Source organism: Coregonus clupeaformis, unplaced genomic scaffold (assembly GCF_020615455.1).
Source record: "Coregonus clupeaformis isolate EN_2021a unplaced genomic scaffold, ASM2061545v1 scaf0398, whole genome shotgun sequence".
Taxonomy (NCBI): Eukaryota; Metazoa; Chordata; class Actinopteri; order Salmoniformes; family Salmonidae; genus Coregonus; species Coregonus clupeaformis.
The window spans coordinates 259,102-286,591 of record NW_025533853.1 but is presented as its reverse complement, the minus strand read 5'-3'; the positions used below and the strand labels follow the sequence as shown (position 1 = coordinate 286,591).

Here is a 27,490-nt window from a genome sequence, read left to right as displayed (position 1 = left end):
CAGACTGGGCTGACCTGGGGAACAGACAGGGCCAACAGGATGTGATGACACAGACTGGGCCGACCTGGGGAACAGACAGGGCCAACAGGATGTGATGACACAGACTGGGCCGACCTGGGGAACAGACAGGGCCAACAGGATGTGATGACACAGACTGGGCTGACCTGGGGAACAGACAGGGCCAACAGGATGTGATGACACAGACTGGGCCGACCTGGGGAACAGACAGGGCCAACAGGATGTGATGACACAGACTGGGCCGACCTGGGGAACAGACAGGGCCAACAGGATGTGATGACACAGACTGGGCCGACCTGGGGAACAGACAGGGCCAACAGGATGTGATGACACAGACTGGGCTGTGGATAGAAGGCCCACATAGGGCTGGCCCAGGACCCAAAACCCTGGTGTAAAACCCCACAGTAGAAAAAGGACAATGTAGCAAGTTATGGAGGTAAGGCAATAAATAGGCCATAGTGCAAAATAATTACAATTAGTATTAACACTGGAATGCTAGATGTGCAAGAGATGATGTGCAAATAGAGATACTGGGGTGCAAATGAGCAAAATAAATAACAATATAGGGATGAGGTAGTTGGGCCTGGTATGTAGGCCAGGTATGTCTATATGTATGTCTATATGTAGGCCAGGTATGTCTATATGTATGTCTATATGTAGGCCAGGTATGTCTATATGTAGGCTAGGTATGTCTATATGTATGTCTATAAGTAGGCCAGGTATGTCTATAAGTAGGCCAGGTATGTCTATATGTATGTCTATATGTAGGCCAGGTATGTCTATATGTAGGCTAGGTATGTCTATATGTATGTCTATAAGTAGGCCAGGTATGTCTATATGTATGTCTATATGTAGGCCAGGTATGTCTATATGTATGTCTATATGTAGGCCAGGTATGTCTATATGTAGGCTAGGTATGTCTATATGTATGTCTATATGTAGGCCAGGTATGTCTATATGTATGTCTATATGTAGGCCAGGTATGTCTATATGTATGTCTATATGTAGGCCAGGTATGTCTATATGTATGTCTATATGTAGGCCAGGTATGTCTATATGTATGTCTATTTGTAGGCCAGGTATGTCTATATGTATGTCTATATGTAGGCCAGGTATGTCTATATGTATGTCTATATGTAGGCCAGGTATGTCTATATGTAGGCCAGGTATGTCTATATGTAGGCCAGGTATGTCTATATGTATGTCTATAAGTAGGCCAGGTATGTCTATATGTATGTCTATATGTAGGCCAGGTATATCTATATGTATGTCTATAAGTAGGCCAGGTATGTATATATGTATGTCTATATGTAGGCCAGGTATGTCTATATGTATGTCTATATGTAGGCCAGGTATGTCTATATGTATGTCTATATGTAGGCCAGGTATGTCTATATGTATGTCTATATGTAGGCCAGGTATGTCTATATGTAGGCCAGGTATGTCTATATGTATGTCTATATGTAGGCCTGGTATGTCTATATGTAGGCCAGGTATGTCTATAAGTAGGCCAGGTATGTCTATATGTAGGCCAGGTATGTCTGTATATTGCCAAGCTAATTTCCCTATGGAATATTAAAGCAGGAATTCATACTTGAGCAGTTGTGTCTGTAGTGTGGGCAGCCTGGCCCTCTCCCTCAGCCTCACAACTCCTTCCTGCTCCCCTCCTGTCCCAGAGGAGAACAGCCATCTACGATCATTAGAACAAGGAGCATCCACCAGCACCTGGGAGGGAGAAGAGGGGTGGAGGTAAATGAGGGGTCAACAAAACCACTACATCTACAGATACATGGAACCAGGAGCAGACAGGGATAAGAGAGGAGAGAGGAGAGACAGAGAGAGAGAGAGACAGAGAGAGAGAGAGACAGAGAGAGAGAGAGAAGAGAGAGACAGAGAGAGAGACAGAGAGAGAGAGAGAGAGAGACAGAGAGAGAGAGACAGAGAGAGAGAGAGAGAGAGAGACAGAGAGAGAGAGAGGCAGAGAGAGAGACAGAGAGAGAGACAGAGAGAGAGAGAGAGAGACAGAGAGAGAGAGAGAGAGACAGAGAGAGAGAGAGACAGAGAGAGAGAGAGAGAGAGAGACAGAGAGAGAGACAGAGAGACAGAGAGAGAGAGAGAGAGAGAGAGAGAAACCACGAGGGAGAGAGAGAGAGAGAGAGAGAGAGAGAGAGAGAGAGAGAGAGAGAGACAGAGAGAGAGAGAGAGAGAGAGAGAGAGAGAGAGAGACAGAGAGAGAGAGAGAGAGAGAGAGAGAGAGAGCAGAGAGAGCCCCTTGTGACTGTAATGTGGAGTCTTTGTGTGATGCTAAGTGATGTGGATGCTAGCTGCTGAGGGGGGATAAGATAGATGGGTCTCTCTCGGCGGGTAGCAGTGGGCTCCTATCCTCCACAGGGCCTCTCAGTCAGTGAGCAGGCGCTAATGAGCGCCCCAGAGGAGAACGAGCTAATCCTATTGCACTTGTGGAGAGAGATTAGAGAGAGAGGCAGAGGGAGACAGAGAGAGAGAGGCAGGGGGGAGACAGAGGAAGAGAGAGGCAGGGGGAGACAGAGGAAGAGAGAGGCAGGGGGAGACAGAGAGAGAGAGGCAGGGGGAGACAGAGAGAGAGAGAGGCAGAGGGAGACAGAGGAAGAGAGAGAGGCAGGGGGAGAGAGAGAGAGAGGCAGGGAGAGAGAGAGAGAGAGGCAGAGGGAGATGAGAGAGAGAGGCAGGGGAGATGAGAGAGAGAGACAGGGGGAGACAGAGAGAGAGAGAGGCAGGGGGAGACAGAGAGAGAGAGAGGCAGGGGGAGACAGAGAGAGAGAGAGGCAGGGGAAGACAGAGAGAGAGAGAGGCAGGGGGAAGACAGAGAGAGAGAGAGAGGCAGGGGGGAGACAGAGGAAGAGAGAGGCAGGGGGGGAGACAGAGAGAGAGAGAGGCAGAGGGGAGACAGAGGAAGAGAGAGGCAGAGGGGAGACAAAGGAAGAGAGAGGCAGGGGAGAGAGAGAGAGAGAGGCAGGGGGAGATGAGAGAGAGAGGCAGGGGGAGATGAGAGAGAGAGGCAGGGGGAGACAGAGAGAGAGAGAGGCAGGGGGAGAGAGAGAGAGAGGCAGGGGGAGACAGAGAGAGAGAGAGGCAGGGGGAAGACAGAGAGAGAGAGAGAGGCAGGGGAAGACAGAGAGAGAGAGAGAGAGGCAGGGGGGAGACAGAGGAAGAGAGAGGCAGGGGGGAGAGAGAGAGAAGCAGGGGGGAGAGAGAGAGAGGCAGGGGGGAGACAGAGGAAGAGAGAGGCAGGGGGAGACAGAGAGAGAGAGAGAGAGGCAGGGGGGAGACAGAGGAAGAGAGAGGCAGGGGGGAGACAGAGGAAGAGAGAGGCAGGGGGAGATGAGAGAGAGAGGCAGGGGGAGATGAGAGAGAGAGGCAGGGGGAGACAGAGAGAGGCAGGGGGAGACAGAGAGAGAGAGGCAGGGGAGACAGAGAGAGAGGCAGGGGGAGACAGAGAGAGGAGACAGAGAGAGAGAGCAGAGGGAGAGAGAGAGAGAGAGAGGCAGGGGGGAGACAGAGGAAGAGAGAGGCAGGGGGGAGAGAGAGAGAGGCAGGGGGGAGAGAGAGAGAGGCAGGGGGGAGACAGAGGAAGAGAGAGGCAGGGGGAGACAGAGGAAGAGAGAGGCAGGGGGAGACAGAGAGAGAGAGAGAGAGGCAGGGGGGAGACAGAGGAAGAGAGAGGCAGGGGGAGATGAGAGAGAGAGGCAGGGGGAGATGAGAGAGAGAGGCAGGGGGAGATGAGAGAGAGAGGCAGGGGGAGACAGAGAGAGAGAGAGGCAGGGAGAGACAGAGAGAGAGAGGCAGGGGGAGACAGAGAGAGAGAGGCAGGGGGAGACAGAGAGAGAGAGGCAGGGGGAGACAGAGAGAGAGAGGCAGGGGAGAGAGAGAGAGAGAGGCAGGGGGAGACAGAGGAAGGCAGGGGGAGACAGAGAGAGAGAGAGGCAGAGGGGAGACAGAGGAAGAGAGAGGCAGAGGGGAGACAGAGGAAGAGAGAGAGGCAGGGGGAGATGAGAGAGAGAGGCAGGGGGAGATGAGAGAGAGAGGCAGGGGAGATGAGAGAGAGAGGCAGGGGAGACAGAGAGAGAGAGAGGCAGGGGGAGACAGAGAGAGAGAGAGGCAGGGGGAGACAGAGAGAGAGAGAGGCAGGGGGAAGACAGAGAGAGAGAGAGAGCAGGGGGGAGACAGAGGAAGAGAGAGGCAGGGGGGAGACAGAGAGAGAGAGAGGCAGAGGGGAGACAGAGGAAGAGAGAGGCAGAGGGGAGACAGAGGAAGAGAGAGGCAGGGGGAGATGAGAGAGAGAGGCAGGGGGAGATGAGAGAGAGGCAGGGGAGATGAGAGAGAGAGGCAGGGGAGACAGAGAGAGAGAGAGGCAGGGGGAGATGAGAGAGAGAGGCAGGGGGAGACAGAGAGAGAGAGAGGCAGGGGGAAGACAGAGAGAGAGAGAGGGGAAGACAGAGAGAGAGAGAGAGAGGCAGGAGGAGACAGAGAAAGAGAGAGGCAGGGGGAGACAGAGGAAGAGAGAGGCAGGGGGAGAGAGAGAGAGGCAGGGGGAGAGAGAGAGAGGCAGGGGGAGACAGAGGAAGAGAGAGGCAGGGGAGACAGAGAAGAGAGAGAGAGGCAGGGGGAGACAGAGGAAGAGAGAGGCAGGGGGGAGACAGAGGAAGAGAGAGGCAGGGGGAGATGAGAGAGAGAGGCAGGGGAGATGAGAGAGAGAGGCAGGGGGAGACAGAGAGAGGCAGGGGGAGACAGAGAGAGAGAGGCAGGGGGAGACAGAGAGAGAGGCAGGGGGAGACAGAGAGAGAGGCAGGGGGAAGACAGAGAGAGAGAGAGAGAGAGGCAGGAGGGAGACAGAGGAAGAGAGAGAGGCAGGGGGGAGACAGAGGAAGAGAGAGGCAGGGGGGAGAGAGAGAGAGGCAGGGGGAGAGAGAGGCAGGGGGGAGACAGAGGAAGAGAGAGGCAGGGGAGACAGAGGAAGAGAGAGAGGCAGGGGAGACAGAGAGAGAGAGGCAGGGGGAGACAGAGGAAGAGAGAGGCAGGGGGAGATGAGAGAGAGAGGCAGGGGGAGATGAGAGAGAGAGGCAGGGGGAGATGAGAGAGAGAGGCAGGGGGAGACAGAGAGAGAGAGAGGCAGGGAGAGACAGAGAGAGAGAGAGGCAGGGGAGACAGAGAGAGAGAGGCAGGGGAGACAGAGAGAGAGAGAGCAGGGGAGACAGAGAGAGAGGCAGGGGGAGAGAGAGAGAGAGGCAGGGGGAGACAGAGGAAGAGAGAGGCAGAGGGGAGACAGAGGAAGAGAGAGGCAGAGGGGAGAGGCAGGTGGGAGAGGGGGAGGGGGAGGGAGACGGAGCACACTAAGATTTCTACCTGCCTCAGCCTAAACATAATCTCCACAGGTAACTTCCACAAGGCTGTGAAGGATCTGAGAGACAAGGCAAGAAGGGCCTTCTACGCCATCAAAAGGAACATAAAACTCAACATAACAATTAGGACCTGGCAAAAAATACTTGCCCTCTCTGGTCGTGAAGTATGGAGTCAACTCACCAACCAAGAATTCACAAAATGGGGGGTTTAATAGCTGGATTGGGTCTTTAACCTGATCTGGGTTGTTGTAGCCGTTCAGAAGAACAAGAGCTCCCCCTGCTGGAACTACAAGTTGGAGACGCTCACTTCAAAGAAATTAAACTGTTAATATGTCTCTCTCTCAATCCAGGACTCCTTGCACCCCGTCTCCTAGCCTCTTCTTAAAACCCTTTGGAGAAGAGGTCAGAAGGTAGGGAGCTTGGACCCTCTCCTCCAACACGCTTGAGAAGGAGATAGGATGCATGACAGATTGAGATGGAGCCCTTGTGTCTTGAATGCAGGAAAACAGGCTCACAGGCTAGCCGTCTGTCTTCTTCCCTCACCTTGTCATACGTTCCGGCTTCACTCTGCCCAAAGATCCGTCCATCCTGATTGGACACGGTGACAGTGCTGCTCAGCCATTGGGGGATGAAGGATTCCAGAGTTTTGGCCAGCCAATCACTTCGGTGTGGGTCCGTTTCATTACAACACAACAGAGCTGGAACACAACGGCAGATAAGACTGACTCAAGTTATCAATAGCCTACGTAACGTTGTTAACCAATTAAAACTGGTCTGGGGTAATAAGACTGACTCAAGTTATCAATAGCCTACGTAACGTTGTTAACCAATTAAAACTGGTCTGGGTTAATAAGACTGACTCAAGTTATCAATAGCCTACAGAACGTTGTTAACCAATTAAAACTGGTCTGGGTTAATAAGACTGACTCAAGTTATCAATAGCCTACGTAACGTTGTTAACCAATTAAAAACTGGTCTGGGGTAATAAGACTGACTCAAGTTATCAATAGCCTACAGAACGTTGTTAACCAATTAAAACTGGTCTGGGGTAATAAGACTGACTCAAGTTATCAATAGCCTACAGAACGTTGTTAACCAATTAAAACTGGTCTGGGGTAATAAGACTGACTCAAGTTATCAATAGCCTACAGAACGTTGTTAACCAATTAAAACTGGTCTGGGGTAATAAGACTGACTCAAGTTATCAATAGCCTACGTAACGTTGTTAACCAATTAAAACTGGTCTGGGGTAATAAGACTGACTCAAGTTATCAACTAGCCTACGTAACGCTGTTAACCAATTAAAACTGGTCTGGGGTAATAAGACTGACTCAAGTTATCAATAGCCTACAGAACGTTGTTAACCAATTAAAACTGGTCTGGGGTAATAAGACTGACTCAAGTTATCAATAGCCTACGTAACGTTGTTAACCAATTAAAACTGGTCTGGGTTAATAAGACTGACTCAAGTTATCAATAGCCTACAGAACGTTGTTAACCAATTAAAACTGGTCTGGGGTAATAAGACTGACTCAAGTTATCAATAGCCTACGAACGTTGTTAACCAATTAAAACTGGTCTGGGGTAATAAGACTGACTCAAGTTATCAATAGCCTACGTAACGTTGTTAACCAATTAAAACTGGTCTGGGGTAATAAGACTGACTCAAGTTATCAATAGCCTACAGAACGTTGTTAACCAATTAAAACTGGTCTGGGGTAATAAGACTGACTCAAGTTATCAATAGCCTACGTAACGTTGTTAACCAATTAAAACTGGTCTGGGGTAATAAGACTGACTCAAGTTATCAATAGCCTACAGAACGTTGTTAACCAATTAAAACTGGTCTGGGGTAATAAGACTGACTCAAGTTATCAATAGCCTACGTAACGTTGTTAACCAATTAAAACTGGTCTGGGGTAATAAGACTGACTCAAGTTATCAATAGCCTACAGAACGTTGTTAACCAATTAAAACTGGTCTGGGGTAATAAGACTGACTCAAGTTATCAATAGCCTACAGAACGTTGTTAACCAATTAAAACTGGTCTGGGGTAATAAGACTGACTCAAGTTATCAATAGCCTACGTAACGTTGTTAACCAATTAAAACTGGTCTGGGGTAATAAGACTGACTCAAGTTATCAATAGCCTACAGAACGTTGTTAACCAATTAAAACTGGTCTGGGGTAATAAGACTGACTCAAGTTATCAATAGCCTACAACGTTGTTAACCAATTAAAACTGGTCTGGGGTAATAAGACTGACTCAAGTTATCAATAGCCTACGGAACGTTGTTAACCAATTAAAACTGGTCTGGGGTAATAAGACTGACTCAAGTTATCAATAGCCTACGTAACGTTGTTAACCAATTAAAACTGGTCTGGGGTAATAAGACTGACTCAAGTTATCAATAGCCTACAGAACGTTGTTAACCAATTAAAACTGGTCTGGGTTAATAAGACTGACTCAAGTTATCAATAGCCTACAGAACGTTGTTAACCAATTAAAACTGGTCTGGGGTAATAAGACTGACTCAAGTTATCAATAGCCTACGTAACGTTGTTAACCAATTAAAACTGGTCTGGGGTAATAAGACTGACTCAAGTTATCAATAGCCTACAGAACGTTGTTAACCAATTAAAACTGGTCTGGGGTAATAAGACTGACTCAAGTTATCAATAGCCTACAGAACGTTGTTAACCAATTAAAACTGGTCTGGGGTAATAAGACTGACTCAAGTTATCAATAGCCTACAGAACGTTGTTAACCAATTAAAACTGGTCTGGGGTAATAAGACTGACTCAAGTTATCAATAGCCTACGTAACGTTGTTAACCAATTAAAACTGGTCTGGGGTAATAAGACTGACTCAAGTTATCAATAGCCTACGGAACGTTGTTAACCAATTAAAACTGGTCTGGGGTAATAAGACTGACTCAAGTTATCAATAGCCTACGGAACGTTGTTAACCAATTAAAACTGGTCTGGGGTAATAAGACTGACTCAAGTTATCAATAGCCTACGTAACGTTGTTAACCAATTAAAACTGGTCTGGGGTAATAAGACTGACTCAAGTTATCAATAGCCTACAGAACGTTGTTAACCAATTAAAACGGGTCTGGGGTAATAAGACTGACTCAAGTTATCAATAGCCTACAGAACGTTGTTAACCAATTAAAACTGGTCTGGGTTAATAAGACTGACTCAAGTTATCAATAGCCTACAGAACGTTGTTAACCAATTAAAACTGGTCTGGGGTAATAAGACTGACTCAAGTTATCAATAGCCTACAGAACGTTGTTAACCAATTAAAACTGGTCTGGGGTAATAAGACTGACTCAAGTTATCAATAGCCTACGTAACGTTGTTAACCAATTAAAACTGGTCTGGGGTAATAAGACTGACTCAAGTTATCAATAGCCTACAGAACGTTGTTAACCAATTAAAACTGGTCTGGGGTAATAAGACTGACTCAAGTTATCAATAGCCTACGTAACGTTGTTAACCAATTAAAACTGGTCTGGGGTAATAAGACTGACTCAAGTTATCAATAGCCTACAGAACGTTGTTAACCAATTAAAACTGGTCTGGGGTAATAAGACTGACTCAAGTTATCAATAGCCTACAGAACGTTGTTAACCAATTAAAACTGGTCTGGGTTAATAAGACTGACTCAAGTTATCAATAGCCTACATAACGTTGTTAACCAATTAAAACTGGTCTGGGTTAATAAGACTGACTCAAGTTATCAATAGCCTACGTAACGTTGTTAACCAATTAAAACTGGTCTGGGGTAATAAGACTGACTCAAGTTATCAATAGCCTACAGAACGTTGTTAACCAATTAAAACTGGTCTGGGGTAATAAGACTGACTCAAGTTATCAATAGCCTACATAACGTTGTTAACCAATTAAAACTGGTCTGGGGTAATAAGACTGACTCAAGTTATCAATAGCCTACGTAACGTTGTTAACCAATTAAAACTGGTCTGGGGTAATAAGACTGACTCAAGTTATCAATAGCCTACAGAACGTTGTTAACCAATTAAAACTGGTCTGGGGTAATAAGACTGACTCAAGTTATCAATAGCCTACGTAACGTTGTTAACCAATTAAAACTGGTCTGGGGTAATAAGACTGACTCAAGTTATCAATAGCCTACAGAACGTTGTTAACCAATTAAAACTGGTCTGGGGTAATAAGACTGACTCAAGTTATCAATAGCCTACATAACGTTGTTAACCAATTAAAACTGGTCTGGGGTAATAAGACTGACTCAAGTTATCAATAGCCTACGTAACGTTGTTAACCAATTAAAACTGGTCTGGGGTAATAAGACTGACTCAAGTTATCAATAGCCTACGTAACGTTGTTAACCAATTAAAACTGGTCTGGGGTAATAAGACCGACTCAAGTTATCAATAGCCTACAGAACGTTGTTAACCAATTAAAACTGGTCTGGGGTTAATAAGACTGACTCAAGTTATCAATAGCCTACATAACGTTGTTAACCAATTAAAACTGGTCTGGGGTAATAAGACTGACTCAAGTTATCAATAGCCTACAGAACGTTGTTAACCAATTAAAACTGGTCTGGGGTAATAAGACTGACTCAAGTTATCAATAGCCTACAGAACGTTGTTAACCAATTAAAACTGGTCTGGGGTAATAAGACTGACTCAAGTTATCAATAGCCTACAGAACGTTGTTAACCAATTAAAACTGGTCTGGGGTAATAAGACTGACTCAAGTTATCAATAGCCTACAGAACGTTGTTAACCAATTAAAACTGGTCTGGGGTAATAAGACTGACTCAAGTTATCAATAGCCTACAGAACGTTGTTAACCAATTAAAACTGGTCTGGGGTAATAAGACTGACTCAAGTTATCAATAGCCTACAGAACGTTGTTAACCAATTAAAACTGGTCTGGGTTAATAAGACTGACTCAAGTTATCAATAGCCTACGTAACGTTGTTAACCAATTAAAACTGGTCTGGGGTAATAAGACTGACTCAAGTTATCAATAGCCTACAGAACGTTGTTAACCAATTAAAACTGGTCTGGGGTAATAAGACTGACTCAAGTTATCAATAGCCTACGTAACGTTGTTAACCAATTAAAACTGGTCTGGGGTAATAAGACTGACTCAAGTTATCAATAGCCTACAGAACGTTGTTAACCAATTAAAACTGGTCTGGGGTAATAAGACTGACTCAAGTTATCAATAGCCTACAGAACGTTGTTAACCAATTAAAACTGGTCTGGGGTAATAAGACTGACTCAAGTTATCAATAGCCTACAGAACGTTGTTAACCAATTAAAACTGGTCTGGGGTAATAAGACTGACTCAAGTTATCAATAGCCTACATAACGTTGTTAACCAATTAAAACTGGTCTGGGGTAATAAGACTGACTCAAGTTATCAATAGCCTACAGAACGTTGTTAACCAATTAAAACTGGTCTGGGTTAATAAGACTGACTCAAGTTATCAATAGCCTACAGAACGTTGTTAACCAATTAAAACTGGTCTGGGTTAATAAGACTGACTCAAGTTATCAATAGCCTACGTAACGTTGTTAACCAATTAAAACTGGTCTGGGTTAATAAGACTGACTCAAGTTATCAATAGCCTACAGAACGTTGTTAACCAATTAAAACTGGTCTGGGTTAATAAGACTGACTCAAGTTATCAATAGCCTACATAACGTTGTTAACCAATTAAAACTGGTCTGGGTTAATAAGACTGACTCAAGTTATCAATAGCCTACGTAACGTTGTTAACCAATTAAAACTGGTCTGGGGTAATAAGACTGACTCAAGTTATCAATAGCCTACATAACGTTGTTAACCAATTAAAACTGGTCTGGGGTAATAAGACTGACTCAAGTTATCAATAGCCTACGTAACGTTGTTAACCAATTAAAACTGGTCTGGGGTAATAAGACTGACTCAAGTTATCAATAGCCTACGTAACGTTGTTAACCAATTAAAACTGGTCTGGGGTAATAAGACTGACTCAAGTTATCAATAGCCTACAGAACGTTGTTAACCAATTAAAACTGGTCTGGGGTAATAAGACTGACTCAAGTTATCAATAGCCTACATAACGTTGTTAACCAATTAAAACTGGTCTGGGGTAATAAGACTGACTCAAGTTATCAATAGCCTACGTAACGTTGTTAACCAATTAAAACTGGTCTGGGGTAATCGGGGGACACGGAACAGTACATTAATGAGTCGTTTATTTTATTTTCCAGGACCCGGGTTAGCAGTCCTACACCCTAACCCCTAATAGTCTAATGATCATGTCCTGACCTGGGTTAGCAGTCCTACACCCTAACCCCTAATAGTCTAATGATCATGTCCTGACCTGGGCTAGCAGTCCTACACCCTAACCCCTAATAGTCTAATGATCATGTCCTGACCTGGGTTAGCAGTCCTACACCCTAACCCCTAATAGTCTAATGATCATGTCCTGACCTGGGTTAGCAGTCCTACACCCTAACCCCTAATAGTCTAATGATCATGTCCCCTGACCTGGGTTAGCAGTCCTACACCCTAACCCCTAATAGTCTAATGATCATGTCCCCTGACCTGGGTTAGCAGTCCTACACCCTAACCCCTAATAGTCTAATGATCATGTCCCCTGACCTGGGTTAGCAGTCCTACACCCTAACCCCTAATAGTCTAATGATCATGTCCCCTGACCTGGGTTAGCAGTCCTACACCCTAACCCCTAATAGTCTAATGATCATGTCCCCTGACCTGGGTTAGCAGTCCTACACCCTAACCCCTAATAGTCTAATGATCATGTCCTGACCTGGGTTAGCAGTCCTACACCCTAACCCCCTAATAGTCTAATGATCATGTCCTGACCTGGGTTAGCAGTCCTACACCCTAACCCCTAATAGTCTAATGATCATGTCCTGACCTGGGTTAGCAGTCCTACACCCTAACCCCTAATAGTCTAATGATCATGTCCTGACCTGGGCTAGCAGTCCTACACCCTAACCCCTAATAGTCTAATGATCATGTCCTGACCTGGGTTAGCAGTCCTACACCCTAACCCCTAATAGTCTAATGATCATGTCCTGACCTGGGTTAGCAGTCCTACACCCTAACCCCCTAATAGTCTAATGATCATGTCCTGACCTGGGTTAGCAGTCCTACACCCTAACCCCTAATAGTCTAATGATCATGTCCTGACCTGGGTTAGCAGTCCTACACCCTAACCCCTAATAGTCTAATGATCATGTCCTGACCTGGGTTAGCAGTCCACACCCTAACCCCCTAATAGTCTAATGATCATGTCCTGACCTGGGTAAGCAGTCCTACACCCTAACCCCTAATAGTCTAATGATCATGTCCTGACCTGGGTTAGCAGTCCTACACCCTAACCCCTAATAGTCTAATGATCATGTCCTGACCTGGGTTAGCAGTCCTACACCCTAACCCCTAATAGTCTAATGATCATGTCCTGACCTGGGTTAGCAGTCCTACACCCTAACCCCTAATAGTCTAATGATCATGTCCTGACCTGGGTTAGCAGTCCTACACCCTAACCCCTAATAGTCTAATGATCATGTCCTGACCTGGGTTAGCAGTCCTACACCCTAACCCCTAATAGTCTAATGATCATGTCCTGACCTGGGTTAGCAGTCCTACACCCTAACCCCTAATAGTCTAATGATCATGTCCTGACCTGGGTTAGCAGTCCTACACCCTAACCCCTAATAGTCTAATGATCATGTCCTGACCTGGGTTAGCAGTCCTACACCCTAACCCCTAATAGTCTAATGATCATGTCCTGACCTGGGTTAGCAGTCCTACACCCTAACCCCTAATAGTCTAATGATCATGTCCTGACCTGGGTTAGCAGTCCTACACCCTAACCCCTAATAGTCTAATGATCATGTCCTGACCTGGGTTAGCAGTCCTACACCCTAACCCCTAATAGTCTAATGATCATGTCCTGACCTGGGCTAGCAGTCCTACACCCTAACCCCCTAATAGTCTAATGATCATGTCCTGACCTGGGTTAGCAGTCCTACACCCCTAACCCCTAATAGTCTAATGATCATGTCCTGACCTGGGTTAGCAGTCCTACACCCTAACCCCTAATAGTCTAATGATCATGTCCTGACCTGGGTTAGCAGTCCTACACCCTAACCCCTAATAGTCTAATGATCATGTCCAGGACCTGGGTTAGCAGTCCTACACCCTAACCCCTAATAGTCTAATGATCATGTCCTGACCTGGGTTAGCAGTCCTACACCCTAACCCCTAATAGTCTAATGATCATGTCCTGACCTGGGTTAGCAGTCCTACACCCTAACCCCTAATAGTCTAATGATCATGTCCTGACCTGGGTTAGCAGTCCTACACCCTAACCCCTAATAGTCTAATGATCATGTCCTGACCTGGGTTAGCAGTCCTACACCCTAACCCCTAATAGTCTAATGATCATGTCCTGACCTGGGTTAGCAGTCCTACACCCTAACCCCTAATAGTCTAATGATCATGTCCTGACCTGGGTTAGCAGTCCTACACCCTAACCCCTAATAGTCTAATGATCATGTCCTGACCTGGGTTAGCAGTCCTACACCCCTAACCCCTAATAGTCTAATGATCATGTCCTGACCTGGGTTAGCAGTCCTACACCCTAACCCCTAATAGTCTAATGATCATGTCCTGACCTGGGTTAGCAGTCCTACACCCTAACCCCTAATAGTCTAATGATCATGTCCTGACCTGGGTTAGCAGTCCTACACCCTAACCCCTAATAGTCTAATGATCATGTCCTGACCCGGGTTAGCAGTCCTACACCCTAACCCCTAATAGTCTAATGATCATGTCCTGACCCTGGGTTAGCAGTCCTACACCCTAACCCCTAATAGTCTAATGATCATGTCCTGACCTGGGTTAGCAGTCCTACACCCTAACCCCTAATAGTCTAATGATCATGTCCAGGACCTGGGTTAGCAGTCCTACACCCTAACCCCTAATAGTCTAATGATCATGTCCTGACCTGGGTTAGCAGTCCTACACCCTAACCCCCTAATAGTCTAATGATCATGTCCTGACCTGGGTTAGCAGTCCTACACCCTAACCCCTAATAGTCTAATGATCATGTCCAGACCTGGGTTAGCAGTCCTACACCCTAACCCCTAATAGTCTAATGATCATGTCCTGACCTGGGTTAGCAGTCCTACACCCTAACCCCTAATAGTCTAATGATCATGTCCTGACCTGGGTTAGCAGTCCTACACCCTAACCCCCTAATAGTCTAATGATCATGTCCTGACCTGGGTTAGCAGTCCTACACCCTAACCCCTAATAGTCTAATGATCATGTCCTGACCTGGGTTAGCAGTCCTACACCCTAACCCCTAATAGTCTAATGATCATGTCCTGACCCTGGGTTAGCAGTCCTACACCCTAACCCCCTAATAGTCTAATGATCATGTCCTGACCCGGGTTAGCAGTCCTACACCCTAACCCCTAATAGTCTAATGATCATGTCCTGACCTGGGTTAGCAGTCCTACACCCTAACCCCTAATAGTCTAATGATCATGTCCTGACCTGGGTTAGCAGTCCTACACCCTAACCCCTAATAGTCTAATGATCATGTCCTGACCTGGGTTAGCAGTCCTACACCCTAACCCCTAATAGTCTAATGATCATGTCCTGACCTGGGTTAGCAGTCCTACACCCTAACCCCTAATAGTCTAATGATCATGTCCTGACCTGGGTTAGCAGTCCTACACCCTAACCCCTAATAGTCTAATGATCATGTCCTGACCTGGGTTAGCAGTCCTACACCCTAACCCCTAATAGTCTAATGATCATGTCCTGACCTGGGTTAGCAGTCTACACCCTAACCCCCTAATAGTCTAATGATCATGTCCATGACCTGGGTTAGCAGTCCTACACCCTAACCCCCTAATAGTCTAATGATCATGTCCCGTACCTGGGTTAGCAGTCCTACACCCTAACCCCTAATAGTCTAATGATCATGTCCAGACCTGGGTTAGCAGTCCTACACCCTAACCCCTAATAGTCTAATGATCATGTCCTGACCTGGGTTAGCAGTCCTACACCCTAACCCCCTAATAGTCTAATGATCATGTCCTGACCTGGGTTAGCAGTCCTACACCCTAACCCCTAATAGTCTAATGATCATGTCCTGACCTGGGTTAGCAGTCCTACACCCTAACCCCTAATAGTCTAATGATCATGTCCTGACCTGGGTTAGCAGTCCTACACCCTAACCCCCTAATAGTCTAATGATCATGTCCTGACCTGGGTTAGCAGTCCTACACCCCTAACCCCTAATAGTCTAATGATCATGTCCTGACCTGGGTTAGCAGTCCTACACCCTAACCCCTAATAGTCTAATGATCATGTCCCCTGACCTGGGTTAGCAGTCCTACACCCTAACCCCCTAATAGTCTAATGATCATGTCCTGACCTGGGTTAGCAGTCCTACACCCTAACCCCTAATAGTCTAATGATCATGTCCTGACCTGGGTTAGCAGTCCTACACCCTAACCCCTAATAGTCTAATGATCATGTCCTGACCTGGGTTAGCAGTCCTACACCCTAACCCCTAATAGTCTAATGATCATGTCCTGACCTGGGTTAGCAGTCCCTACACCCTAACCCCTAATAGTCTAATGATCATGTCCTGACCTGGGTTAGCAGTCCTACACCCTAACCCCTAATAGTCTAATGATCATGTCCTGACCTGGGTTAGCAGTCCACACCCTAACCCCTAATAGTCTAATGATCATGTCCTGACCTGGGTTAGCAGTCCTACACCCTAACCCCTAATAGTCTAATGATCATGTCCTGACCTGGGTTAGCAGTCCACACCCTAACCCCTAATAGTCTAATGATCATGTCCCTGACCTGGGTTAGCAGTCCCACACCCTAACCCCTAATAGTCTAATGATCATGTCCTGACCTGGGTTAGCAGTCCTACACCCTAACCCCTAATAGTCTAATGATCATGTCCCCTGACCTGGGTTAGCAGTCCTACACCCTAACCCCCTAATAGTCTAATGATCATGTCCTGACCTGGGTTAGCAGTCCTACACCCTAACCCCTAATAGTCTAATGATCATGTCCTGACCTGGTTTAGCAGTCCTACACCCTAACCCCTAATAGTCTAATGATCATGTCCTGACCTGGGTTAGCAGTCCTACACCCTAACCCCTAATAGTCTAATGATCATGTCCTGACCTGGGTTAGCAGTCCTACACCCTAACCCCTAATAGTCTAATGATCATGTCCTGACCTGGGTTAGCAGTCCTACACCCTAACCCCTAATAGTCTAATGATCATGTCCCCTGACCTGGGTTAGCAGTCCTACACCCTAACCCCTAATAGTCTAATGATCATGTCCAGGACCTGGGTTAGCAGTCCTACACCCTAACCCCTAATAGTCTAATGATCATGTCCTGACCTGGGTTAGCAGTCCTACACCCTAACCCCTAATAGTCTAATGATCATGTCCCCTGACCTGGGTTAGCAGTCCTACACCCTAACCCCTAATAGTCTAATGATCATGTCCTGACCTGGGTTAGCAGTCTGTAGTATAGCCAAGGCCTTCCCTCCAGGAGCAGAGCAGAGATCCAGGACCCTGTCCCCGTCCTCTACCCCCAGGGCTAAGACAGGCAGCAGGGAGGCAGCGTTCAGCAGGTAGTAGAGTTTTAACTGGCCCTGGCGGTGGGGAGGAGAGGGGTAACGCACCGGGGAGGGGTGGATGAAACACTGCAGGGAGGGAGGGAGAGGAGGAGGACCGGGGTGAGGGTGAGGGCTGGAGCTAGGCTGGGGGCTGAAGCTAGGCTGGGGGAGAGAGGCAGGGTGAGGGCTGGAGCTAGGCTGGGGTAGAGAGGAGTTAAGAGGCAGGGCTGAGGTTGTGTCTGTGTGGGGTAGTAGCCTGGTGAAGCCTTGCCCTTGGAGGCGTAGTTTGAGGTCTGATACAGCAGTAAAGCGGTTGAGCATCACCCCATACTGCCAACACCCAGGGTTCAACAACACAGCCCTGGAGGAGACAGACAGACACAAGGAGGGAGACAGGAGGAGAGGTAGAGAGACAGGAGGAGGTAGAGAGACAGGAGGAGAGGAGGAGAGGTAGAGAGACAGGAGGAGAGGAGGAGAGACAGGAGGAGAGGAGGAGAGGTAGAGAGACAGGAGGAGAGGTAGAGAGACAGGAGGAGAGGAGGAGAGGTAGAGAGACAGGAGGAGAGGAGGAGAGGTAGAGAGACAGGAGGAGAGGAGGAGAGACAGGAGGAGAGGTAGAGAGACAGGAGGAGAGGAGGAGAGGTAGAGAGACAGGAGGAGAGGAGGAGAGGTAGAGAGACAGGAGGAGAGGAGGAGAGGTAGAGAGACAGGAGGAGAAGAGGAGGTAGAGCGAGGAGGAGAGGAGGAGAGGTAGAGAGACAGGAGGAGAGGAGGAGAGGTAGAGAGACAGGAGGAGAGGAGGAGAGGTAGAGAGACAGGAGGAGAGGAGGAGAGGTAGAGAGACAGGAGGAGAGGTAGAGAGACAGGAGGAGAGGAGGAGAGACAGGAGGAGGAGAGGTAGAGAGACAGGAGGAGAGGAGGAGAGGTAGAGAGACAGGAGGAGAGGAGGAGAGGTAGAGAGACAGGAGGAGAGGTAGAGAGACAGGAGGAGAGGAGGAGAGACAGGAGGAGAGGAGGAGAGGTAGAGAGACAGGAGGAGAGGAGGAGAGGTAGAGAGACAGGAGGAGAGGAGGAGAGACAGGAGGAGAGGATGACAGGTAGAGAGACAGGAGGAGAGGAGGAGAGGTAGAGAGACAGGAGGAGAGGTAGAGAGACAGGAGGAGAGGAGGAGAGACAGGAGGAGCGGAGGAGAGACAGGAGGAGAGGAGGAGATGTAGAGAGACAGGAGGAGAGGTAGAGAGACAGGAGGAGAGAAGGAGAGACAGGAGGAGAGAAGGAGAGACAGGAGGAGAGGATGAGAGACAGGAGGAGAGGAGGAGAGACAGGAGGAGAGGTAGAGAGACAGGAGGAGAGGAGGAGCGGTAGAGAGACAGGAGGAGAGGTAGAGAGACAGGAGGAGAGGAGGAGAGACAGGAGGAGAGGTGGAGAGACAGGAAGAGAAGAGGAGATGTAGAGAGACAGGAGGAGAAGAGAGGTAGAGAGACAGGAGAAGAGGAGGAGATACAGGAGGAAAGGTAGAGAGACAGGAGGAGAGGAGGAGCGGTAGAGAGACAGGAGGAGAGGAGGAGGGGTAGAGAGACAGGAGGAGAGGAGGAGGGGTAGAGAGACAGGAGGAGAGGAGGAGAGACAGGAGGAGAGACAGGAGAGGAGGAGAGGTAGAGAGACAGGAGGAGAGGAGAGGTAGAGAGACAGGAGAAGAGGAGGAGAGGTAGAGAGACAGGAGGAGAGGTAGAGAGACAGGAGGAGAGGAGGAGTGGTAGAGAGACAGGAGGAGAGGAGGAGCGGTAGAGAGACAGGAGGAGAGGTAGAGAGACAGGAGGAGAGGTAGAGACAGGAGGAGAGGAGGAGAGGTAGAGAGACAGGAGGAGAGGAGGAGAGGTAGAGAGACAGGAGGAGAGGTAGAGAGACAGGAGGAGAGGAGGAGAGGTAGAGAGACAGGAGGAGAGGTAGAGAGACAGGAGGAGATGAGGAGAGGTAGAGAGACAGGAGGAGAGGAGGAGAGGTAGAGACAGGAGGAGAGGAGGAGAGGTAGAGAGACAGGAGGAGAGGAGGAGAGGTAGAGACAGGAGGAGAGGAGGAGAGGTAGAAAGACAGGAGGAGAGATAGAGACAAGAGGAGAGGAGGAGAGGTAGAGAGACAGGAGGAGAGGAGGAGAGGTAGAGAGACAGGAGGAGAAGAGGAGAGACAGGAGGAGAGGTAGAGAGACAGGAGGAGAGGAGGAGAGGTAGAGAGACAGGAGGAGAGGAGGAGAGGTAGAGAGACAGGGGGAGAGGTAGAGAGACAGGAGGAGAGGAGGAGAGGTAGAGAGGTAGAGACAGGAGGAGAGATAGAGACAAGAGGAGAGGAGGAGAGGTAGAGAGACAGGAGGAGAGGAGGAGAGGTAGAGAGACAGGAAGAGAGGAGGAGAGGAGGAGAGACAGGAGAGGAGGAGAGGTAGAGAGACAGGAGGAGAGGTAGAGAGACAGGAGGAGAGGTAGAGAGACAGGAGGAGAGGTAGAGAGACAGGAGGAGAGGTAGAGAGACAGGAGGAGAGGAGGAGAGGTAGAGAGACAGGAGGAGAGGTAGAGAGACAGGAGGAGAGGAGGAGAGGTAGAGAGACAGGAGGAGAAGAGGAGGTAGAGCGAGGAGGAGAGGAGGAGAGGTAGAGAGACAGGAGGAGAGGAGGAGAGGTAGAGAGACAGGAGGAGAGGTAGAGAGACAGGAGGAGAGACAGGAGGAGAGGTAGAGAGACAGTAGGAGAGGAGGAGAGACAGGAGGAGAGGTGGAGAGACAGGAGGAGAGGAGGAGATGTAGAGAGACAGGAGGAGAGGAGAGGTAGAGAGACAGGAGAAGAGGAGGAGATACAGGAGGAAAGGTAGAGAGACAGGAGGAGAGGAGGAGCGGTAGAGAGACAGGAGGAGAGGTAGAGAGACAGGAGGAGAGGAGGAGAGACAGGAGGAGAGACAGGAGATGAGGAGAGGTAGAGAGACAGGAGGAGAGGAGAGGTAGAGAGACAGGAGAAGAGGAGGAGAGGTAGAGAGACAGGAGGAGAGGTAGAGAGACAGGAGGAGAGGAGGAGCGGTAGAGAGACAGGAGGAGAGGTAGAGAGACAGGAGGAGAGGAGGAGAGGTAGAGAGACAGGAGGAGAGGTAGAGAGACAGGAGGAGAGGAGGAGAGGTAGAGACAGGAGGAGAGGAGGAGAGGTAGAGAGACAGGAGGAGAGGAGGAGAGGTAGAGAGACAGGAGGAGAGGTAGAGAGACAGGAGGAGAGGTAGAGAGACAGGAGGAGATGAGGAGCGGTAGAGAGACAGGAGGAGAGGTAGAGAGACAGGAGGAGAGGAGGAGAGACAGGAGGAGAGGTGGAGAGACAGGAGGAGAGGAGGAGATGTAGAGAGACAGGAGGAGAAGAGAGGTAGAGAGACAGGAGAAGAGGAGGAGATACAGGAGGAAAGGTAGAGAGACAGGAGGAGAGGAGGAGGTAGAGAGACAGGAGGAGAGGAGGAGGGGTAGAGAGACAGGAGGAGAGGAGGAGGGGTAGAGAGACAGGAGGAGAGGAGGAGAGACAGGAGGAGAGACAGGAGAGGAGGAGAGGTAGAGAGACAGGAGGAGAGGAGGAGAGACAGGAGGAGAGACAGGAGAGGAGGAGAGGTAGAGAGACAGGAGAAGAGGAGGAGAGGTAGAGAGACAGGAGGAGAGGAGGAGGGGTAGAGAGACAGGAGGAGAGGAGGAGAGACAGGAGGAGAGACAGGAGAGGAGGAGAGGTAGAGAGACAGGAGAAGAGGAGGAGAGGTAGAGAGACAGGAGGAGAGGAGGAGCGGTAGAGAGACAGGAGGAGAGGAGGAGAGGTAGAGAGACAGGAGGAGAGGTAGAGAGACAGGAGGAGAGGAGGAGAGGTAGAGAGACAGGAGGAGAGGAGGAGAGGTAGAGAGACAGGAGGAGAGGTAGAGAGACAGGAGGAGAGGAGGAGAGGTAGAGAGACAGGAGGAGAGGTAGAGAGACAGGAGGAGAGGAGGAGAGGTAGAGAGACAGGAGGAGAGGAGGAGAGGTAGAGAGACAGGAGGAGAGGAGGAGAGGTAGAGAGACAGGAGGAGAGGAGGAGAGGTAGAGACAGGAGGAGAGGAGGAGAGGTAGAGAGACAGGAGGAGAGATAGAGACAAGAGGAGAGGAGGAGAGGTAGAGAGACAGGAGGAGAAGAGGAGAGGTAGAGAGACAGGAGGAGAAGAGGAGAGACAGGAGGAGAGGTAGAGAGACAGGAGGAGAGGAGGAGAGGTAGAGAGACAGGAGGAGAGGAGGAGAGGTAGAGAGACAGGGGGAGAGGAGGAGAGGTAGAGAGACAGGGGGAGAGGTAGAGAGACAGGAGGAGAGGAGGAGAGGTAGAGAGGTAGAGACAGGAGGAGAGATAGAGACAAGAGGAGAGGAGGAGAGGTAGAGAGACAGGAGGAGAGGAGGAGAGGTAGAGAGACAGGAGGAGAGGAGGAGAGGAGGAGAGACAGGAGAGGAGGAGAGGTAGAGAGACAGGAGGAGAGGTAGAGAGACAGGAGGAGAGGAGGAGAGGTAGAGAGACAGGAGGAGAGGTAGAGAGACAGGAGGAGAGGTAGAGAGACAGGAGGAGAGGAGGAGAGGTAGAGAGACAGGAGGAGAGGTAGAGAGACAGGAGGAGAGGAGGAGAGGTAGAGAGACAGGAGGAGAAGAGGAGGTAGAGCGAGGAGGAGAGGAGGAGAGGTAGAGAGACAGGAGGAGAGGAGGAGAGGTAGAGAGACAGGAGGAGAGGTAGAGAGACAGGAGGAGAGACAGGAGGAGAGGTAGAGAGACAGTAGGAGAGGAGGAGAGACAGGAGGAGAGGTGGAGAGACAGGAGGAGAGGAGAGGTAGAGAGACAGGAGAAGAGGAGGAGATACAGGAGGAAAGGTAGAGAGACAGGAGGAGAGGAGGAGCGGTAGAGAGACAGGAGGAGAGGTAGAGAGACAGGAGGAGAGGAGGAGAGACAGGAGGAGAGACAGGAGATGAGGAGAGGTAGAGAGACAGGAGAAGAGGAGGAGAGGTAGAGAGACAGGAGAAGAGGAGGAGAGGTAGAGAGACAGGAGGAGAGGTAGAGAGACAGGAGGAGAGGAGGAGCGGTAGAGAGACAGGAGGAGAGGTAGAGAGACAGGAGGAGAGGAGGAGAGGTAGAGAGACAGGAGGAGAGGTAGAGAGACAGGAGGAGAGGAGGAGAGGTAGAGACAGGAGGAGAGGAGGAGAGGTAGAGAGACAGGAGGAGAGGAGGAGAGGTAGAGAGACAGGAGGAGAGGTAGAGAGACAGGAGGAGAGGTAGAGAGACAGGAGGAGATGAGGAGAGGTAGAGAGACAGGAGGAGAGGTAGAGAGACAGGAGGAGAGGAGGAGAGGTAGAGACAGGAGGAGAGGTAGAGAGACAGGAGGAGAGATAGAGAGACAGGAGGAGAGGAGGAGAGGTAGAGAGACAGGAGGAGAGGAGGAGAGGTAGAGAGACAGGAGGAGAGGAGGAGAGGTAGAGAGACAGGAGGAGAGGAGGAGAGGTAGAGAGACAGGAGGAGAGATAGAGACAAGAGGAGAGGAGGAGAGGTAGAGAGACAGGAGGAGAGGAAGAGAGACAGGAGGAGAGGAGGAGAGGTAGAGAGACAGGAGGAGAGGAGGAGAGGTAGAGAGACAGGAGGAGAGGAGGAGAGGTAGAGAGACAGGAGGAGAGGTAGAGAGACAGGAGGAGAGGAGGAGAGGTAGAGAGACAGGAGGAGAGGTAGAGAGACAGGAGGATAGGAGGAGAGGAAGAGAGGTAGAGACAGGAGGAGAGGAGGAGAGGTAGAGAGACAGGAGGAGAGATAGAGACAAGAGGAGAGGAGGAGAGGTAGAGAGACAGGAGGAGAGGAGGAGAGGTAGAGAGACAGGAGGAGAGGAGGAGAGGTAGAGAGACAGGAGGAGAGGAGGAGAGGAGGAGAGACAGGAGAGGAGGAGAGGTAGAGAGACAGGAGAGGAGGAGAGGTAGAGAGACAGGAGGAGAGGTAGAGAGACAGGAGGAGAGGAGGAGAGGAGGAGAGGTAGAGAGACAGGAGGAGAGGAGGAGAGGTAGAGAGACAGGAGGAGAGGAGGAGAGGTAGAGAGACAGGAGAAGGTAGAGAGACAGGAGGAGAGGAGGAGAGGTAGAGAGACAGGAGGAGAGGAGGAGCGGTAGAGAGACAGGAGGAGAGGAGGAGAGGAGGAGAGACAGGAGGAGAGGTGGAGAGAAAGGAGGAGAGGTAGAAAGACAGGAGGAGAGGAGGAGAGGAGGAGAGACAGGAGGAGAGGTGGAGAGAAAGGAGGAGAGGAGGAGAGACAGGAGGAGAGGAGGAGAGGTAGAGAGACAGGAGGAGAGGAGGAGAGACAGGAGGAGAGGAGGAGAGGTAGAGAGACAGGAGGAAGGGAGGAGAGGTAGAGAGACAGGAGGAGAGGAGGAGCGACAGGAGGAGAGGAGGGGGTAGAGAGACAGGAGGAGAGGAGGAGAGACAGGAGGAGAGGTAGAGAGACAGGAGGAGAGGAGGAGAGGTAGAGAGACAGGAGGAGAGGAGGAGAGACAGGAGGAGAGGTAGAGAGACAAGAGGAGAGGAGGAGAGGTAGAGAGACAGGAGGAGAGGAGGAGAGACAGGAGGAGAGGTAGAGAGGTAGAGACAGGAGGAGAGGAGGAGAGACGAGAGGAGGAGGTAGAGAGACAGGAGCAGAGGAGGAGAGACAGGAGGAGAGGTAGAGAGACAGGAGGAGAGGAGGAGAGACAGGAGGAGAGGTAGAGAGACAGGAGGAGAGGAGGAGATGAAGAGAGGAGGAGAGGTAGAGAGACAGGAGGAGAGGAGGAGAGACAGGAGGAGAGGTAGAGAGACAGGAGGAGAGGAGGAGAGACAGGAGGAGAGGTAGAGAGACAGGAGGAGAGGAGGAGAGGTAGAGAGACAGGAGGAGAGGTAGAGAAACAGGAGGAGAGACAGGAGTCAAGACATGAGACAAGGGTCACTCACAGGTTTTACATTTGTCTCAAATGGCACCTTATACAGTGCATTCGGAAAGTATTCAGACACCTTGACTTTTTCCATATTTTGTTACGTTACAGCCTTATTCTAAAATTGATTAAAAATATATATCTCATCAATCTACACACAATACCCCATAACGACAAAGCGAAAACAGGTTTTTAGAAATGTTTGCTAATTTATGAAAAATTAAAAACAGAAATACCTTATTTATATAAGTATTCAGACCCTTTGCTATGAGACTCGAAATTGAGCTCCGGTGCATCCTGTTTCCATTGATCATCCTACAACTTGATTGGAGTCCACCTGTTGTAAATTCAATTGATTGGACATGATTTGGAAAGGCACACACCTGTCTATATAAGGTCCCACAGTTGACAGTGCATGTCAGAGAAAAAAACAAGTCATGAGGTCGGAGGAATTGTCCGTAGAGCTCCGAGACAGGATTGTGTGGAGGCACAGATCTGGGGAAGGGTACCAAAAAAAGTCTGCAGCATTGAAGGTCCCCAAGAACACAGTGGCCTCCATCATTCTTAAAAATTGAAGAAATTTGGAACCACCAAGACACTTCCTAGAGCTGGCCGCCCGGCCAAACTGAGCAATCGGGGGAGAAGGGCCTTGGTCAGGGAAGTGACCAAGAACCCGATGGTCACTCTGACAGAGCTCCAGAGTTCCTCTATGGAGATGGTAGAACCTTCCAGAAGGACAACCATCTCTGCAGCCCACTTGGAGTTTGTCAAAAGGCACCTAAAGGACTCTCAGACCATGAGAAATAAGATTCTCTGGTCTGATGAAACCAAGATTGAACTCTTTGGCCTGAATGCCAAGAGTCACATCTGGAGGAAACCTGGCACCATCCCTATGGTGAAGCATGGTGGTGGCAGCATCATGCTGTGGGGATGTTTTTCAGCGGCAGGGGCTGGGAGACTAGTCAGGATCGTTTGAAAGATGAACAGAGCAAAGTACAGAGAGATCCTTGATGAAAACCTGCTCAGGACCTCAGACTGGGGCGAAGGTTCACCTTCCAACAGGACAGCAACCCTAAGCACACAGCCAAGACAACACAGGAGTGGCATCAGGACAAGTCTCTGAATGTCCTCGAGTGGCCCAGCCAGAGCCCGGACTTGAACCCGATCGTACATCTCTGGAGAGACCTGAAAATAGCTGTGCAGCGACGCTCCCCATCCAACCTGACAGAGCATGAGAGGATCTGCAGAGAAGAATGGGAGAAACTCCCCAAATACAGGTGTGCCAAGCTTGTAGCGTCATACCTAGGGCTGTTTCGTTGACCATATGACTGCCACACCAGCGAGACCCGATCACCAAGACCGAGAGCCATGTGCTTGAGAGACGTTTCGGATTGCACAGCACACTCAAGGAGAATGGCATAAGGCAGCACTCTGGCCCGCAAAAGGCATGGATTTTTTTTAGGGTGCATTATGGCCACAAAGGGGATGCCATCGCTGTGAAATTCGAGGCGTTATCAAGTGTTTGTCAAATTGTGAATAAGAGACTAATTGGAGCGTGTACAGCCTGCGCAAAAAACAAAGCAGACCTCATGCCTTTCAAGCGACTTTTTTTCAAATCATCATTAGTCTCATCATGCAGCCTTACAATGTATTAAAAATCAAAAACATACATCCCAACGTTTGTAGAACAACTAAAGTTACATTCATAACTCTAAATGAAGCATATAGGAGGACCTGTTTCTTTGTTAACCGCTCAACACAGAATAGCCGCATGTGCGCACTCCCTCAATTCATTTGGAGAAAATATTTATATTTTATTCAGCTTTGTTCAAATTGTATTCTTCATACTATAAAATAATGCCACGCAATTATAAGCAAATCTTTTCTGCTAAATGAACTAGTGTAGCCCACAGCCATTTGGCAAAGCCACATCAGGACCTAAAATAAGGACAACTCGGAGTATGCTATTATTTTCTTCATATCCTGTCTAAAATAAGTAATGGATTTATTGTGAAGGTGTAGGCTATTTTACATGGATTTATTAGACTTTAAAAAAATGGATTGTAGGCTATGTGTGGAAGCCAGGAGATGGTAAATGTGTTTATGTTAATGAATGGTAAATTACCGTGAGACCGACAGTTATTTGCTTGACAATCACCGGCTGACGTGACTGCCACAGCCCTAGTCATACCCAAGAAGACTCGAGGCTGTAATCGCTGCCAAAGGTGCTTCAACAAAGTACTGAGTAAAAGGTCTGAATACTTATGTAAATGTGATATTTCAGTTTTAGATTTTTTATAAATTTGCTAAACTTTATAAAAACCTGTTTTTGCTTTGTCATTATGGGGTATGACGATGACGATTTAATCAATTTTAAAATAAGGCTGTAACGTAACAAAAATGTGGAAAAACTCAAGGGGTCTGAATTCTTTCCCGAATGCACTGCATAGCGCACAACTTTTGACCAGGACCCAGAGGAAATACGGTGCCATTTGGGAAACAGACTACAGAGTTCCCATCTAATTTAACAGTTCACAGTAGAAAAACCGATTTATAATATTGTTATTGGCACGTAACGCCGCACAAACTGTATAGAAGACAGAGGATGAGGTGAACGCTTCCATACCTTGCAGACGGCCATAAGGGGCCGAGTTCCTGGCTGTACTGTTGGTCAAAATGGTCCAATATGACTTTACACACCCGTTTCTGTTTCTCAGGTCGGGAAGGAACCTGTGAGGTTGTAGAAAAACCACGTCTAGATTCAAAACAGGAGGATGGATGACGAGTGTAACTGAAGTATAACTAAATCCAATCATTTATTTGACCAAATGACCACGAGTGAACATTGTCATCGTTTAATACCAGTAACAAATAACCCAGAAACGTATCGTCTGCTTGACCTTTACGTGTATTCATATTATCCCAACCTCACCTGTTTGGTTGGAACTGTTCGCTGCTCTCTCGACAGTTCCTGTCCATGGTCGGGACCGATAACGGAGTTGCACGACAGTAATCTTCGACATTTCCACGACTGAGAATGGCTCCACTTTAGAATAAGTAACTCTCCCGAAACTAAACGTCTAAACATTTCATAAATAAAAAACCTAATTAATCAATTGTTTAAGTAAACGGTTGACTGACTGACATTTCTGTGTGTTTTTCTAAAGACATGTCCGTCTCTTATAAATTACCCCCTTCTCCGTGGCTGTTTTAAACTCTGTTCCACCTCTCTAACGTCAAGCAAAATATGCAGACCCAAAGATTTTGGAATAGAGATACGGGTACAAATCATATACGCATTTATTAGCATTTCATAACAAAAACGTACAAGGTAGAAAATGTGACTATGAAATCCCAAGAATATGTAGCTATGTGACAAAAGTATTATGTTATGGAAATGTACTAAATACATTCACCAAATGGTAAGGTGTGACCTACCTACAATCATAC

The 27,490-nt window shown here is 48.5% G+C and overlaps 1 protein-coding gene across 1 annotated transcript in view; it reads right to left on the bottom strand.

Moving 5' to 3' along the window:
* Window positions 1-27,210, bottom strand: part of nsun3 (NOP2/Sun RNA methyltransferase 3) — a 29,639-nt gene extending 2,429 nt beyond the window's left edge. Inside the window, exons 1-5 of the mRNA XM_041874393.2 lie at window positions 26,973-27,210; window positions 26,667-26,770; window positions 16,979-17,448; window positions 5,940-6,094; window positions 1,613-1,743 (exon numbers count right to left, since the gene is read on the bottom strand). Of these exons, the coding sequence (XP_041730327.2) occupies window positions 1,613-1,743; window positions 5,940-6,094; window positions 16,979-17,448; window positions 26,667-26,770; window positions 26,973-27,128 (1,016 nt within the window). The 5' untranslated portion in view covers window positions 27,129-27,210. The remainder of the gene's footprint in view (window positions 1-1,612; window positions 1,744-5,939; window positions 6,095-16,978; window positions 17,449-26,666; window positions 26,771-26,972) is intronic.
* Between the last annotated feature and the right edge of the window lie 280 nt (window positions 27,211-27,490).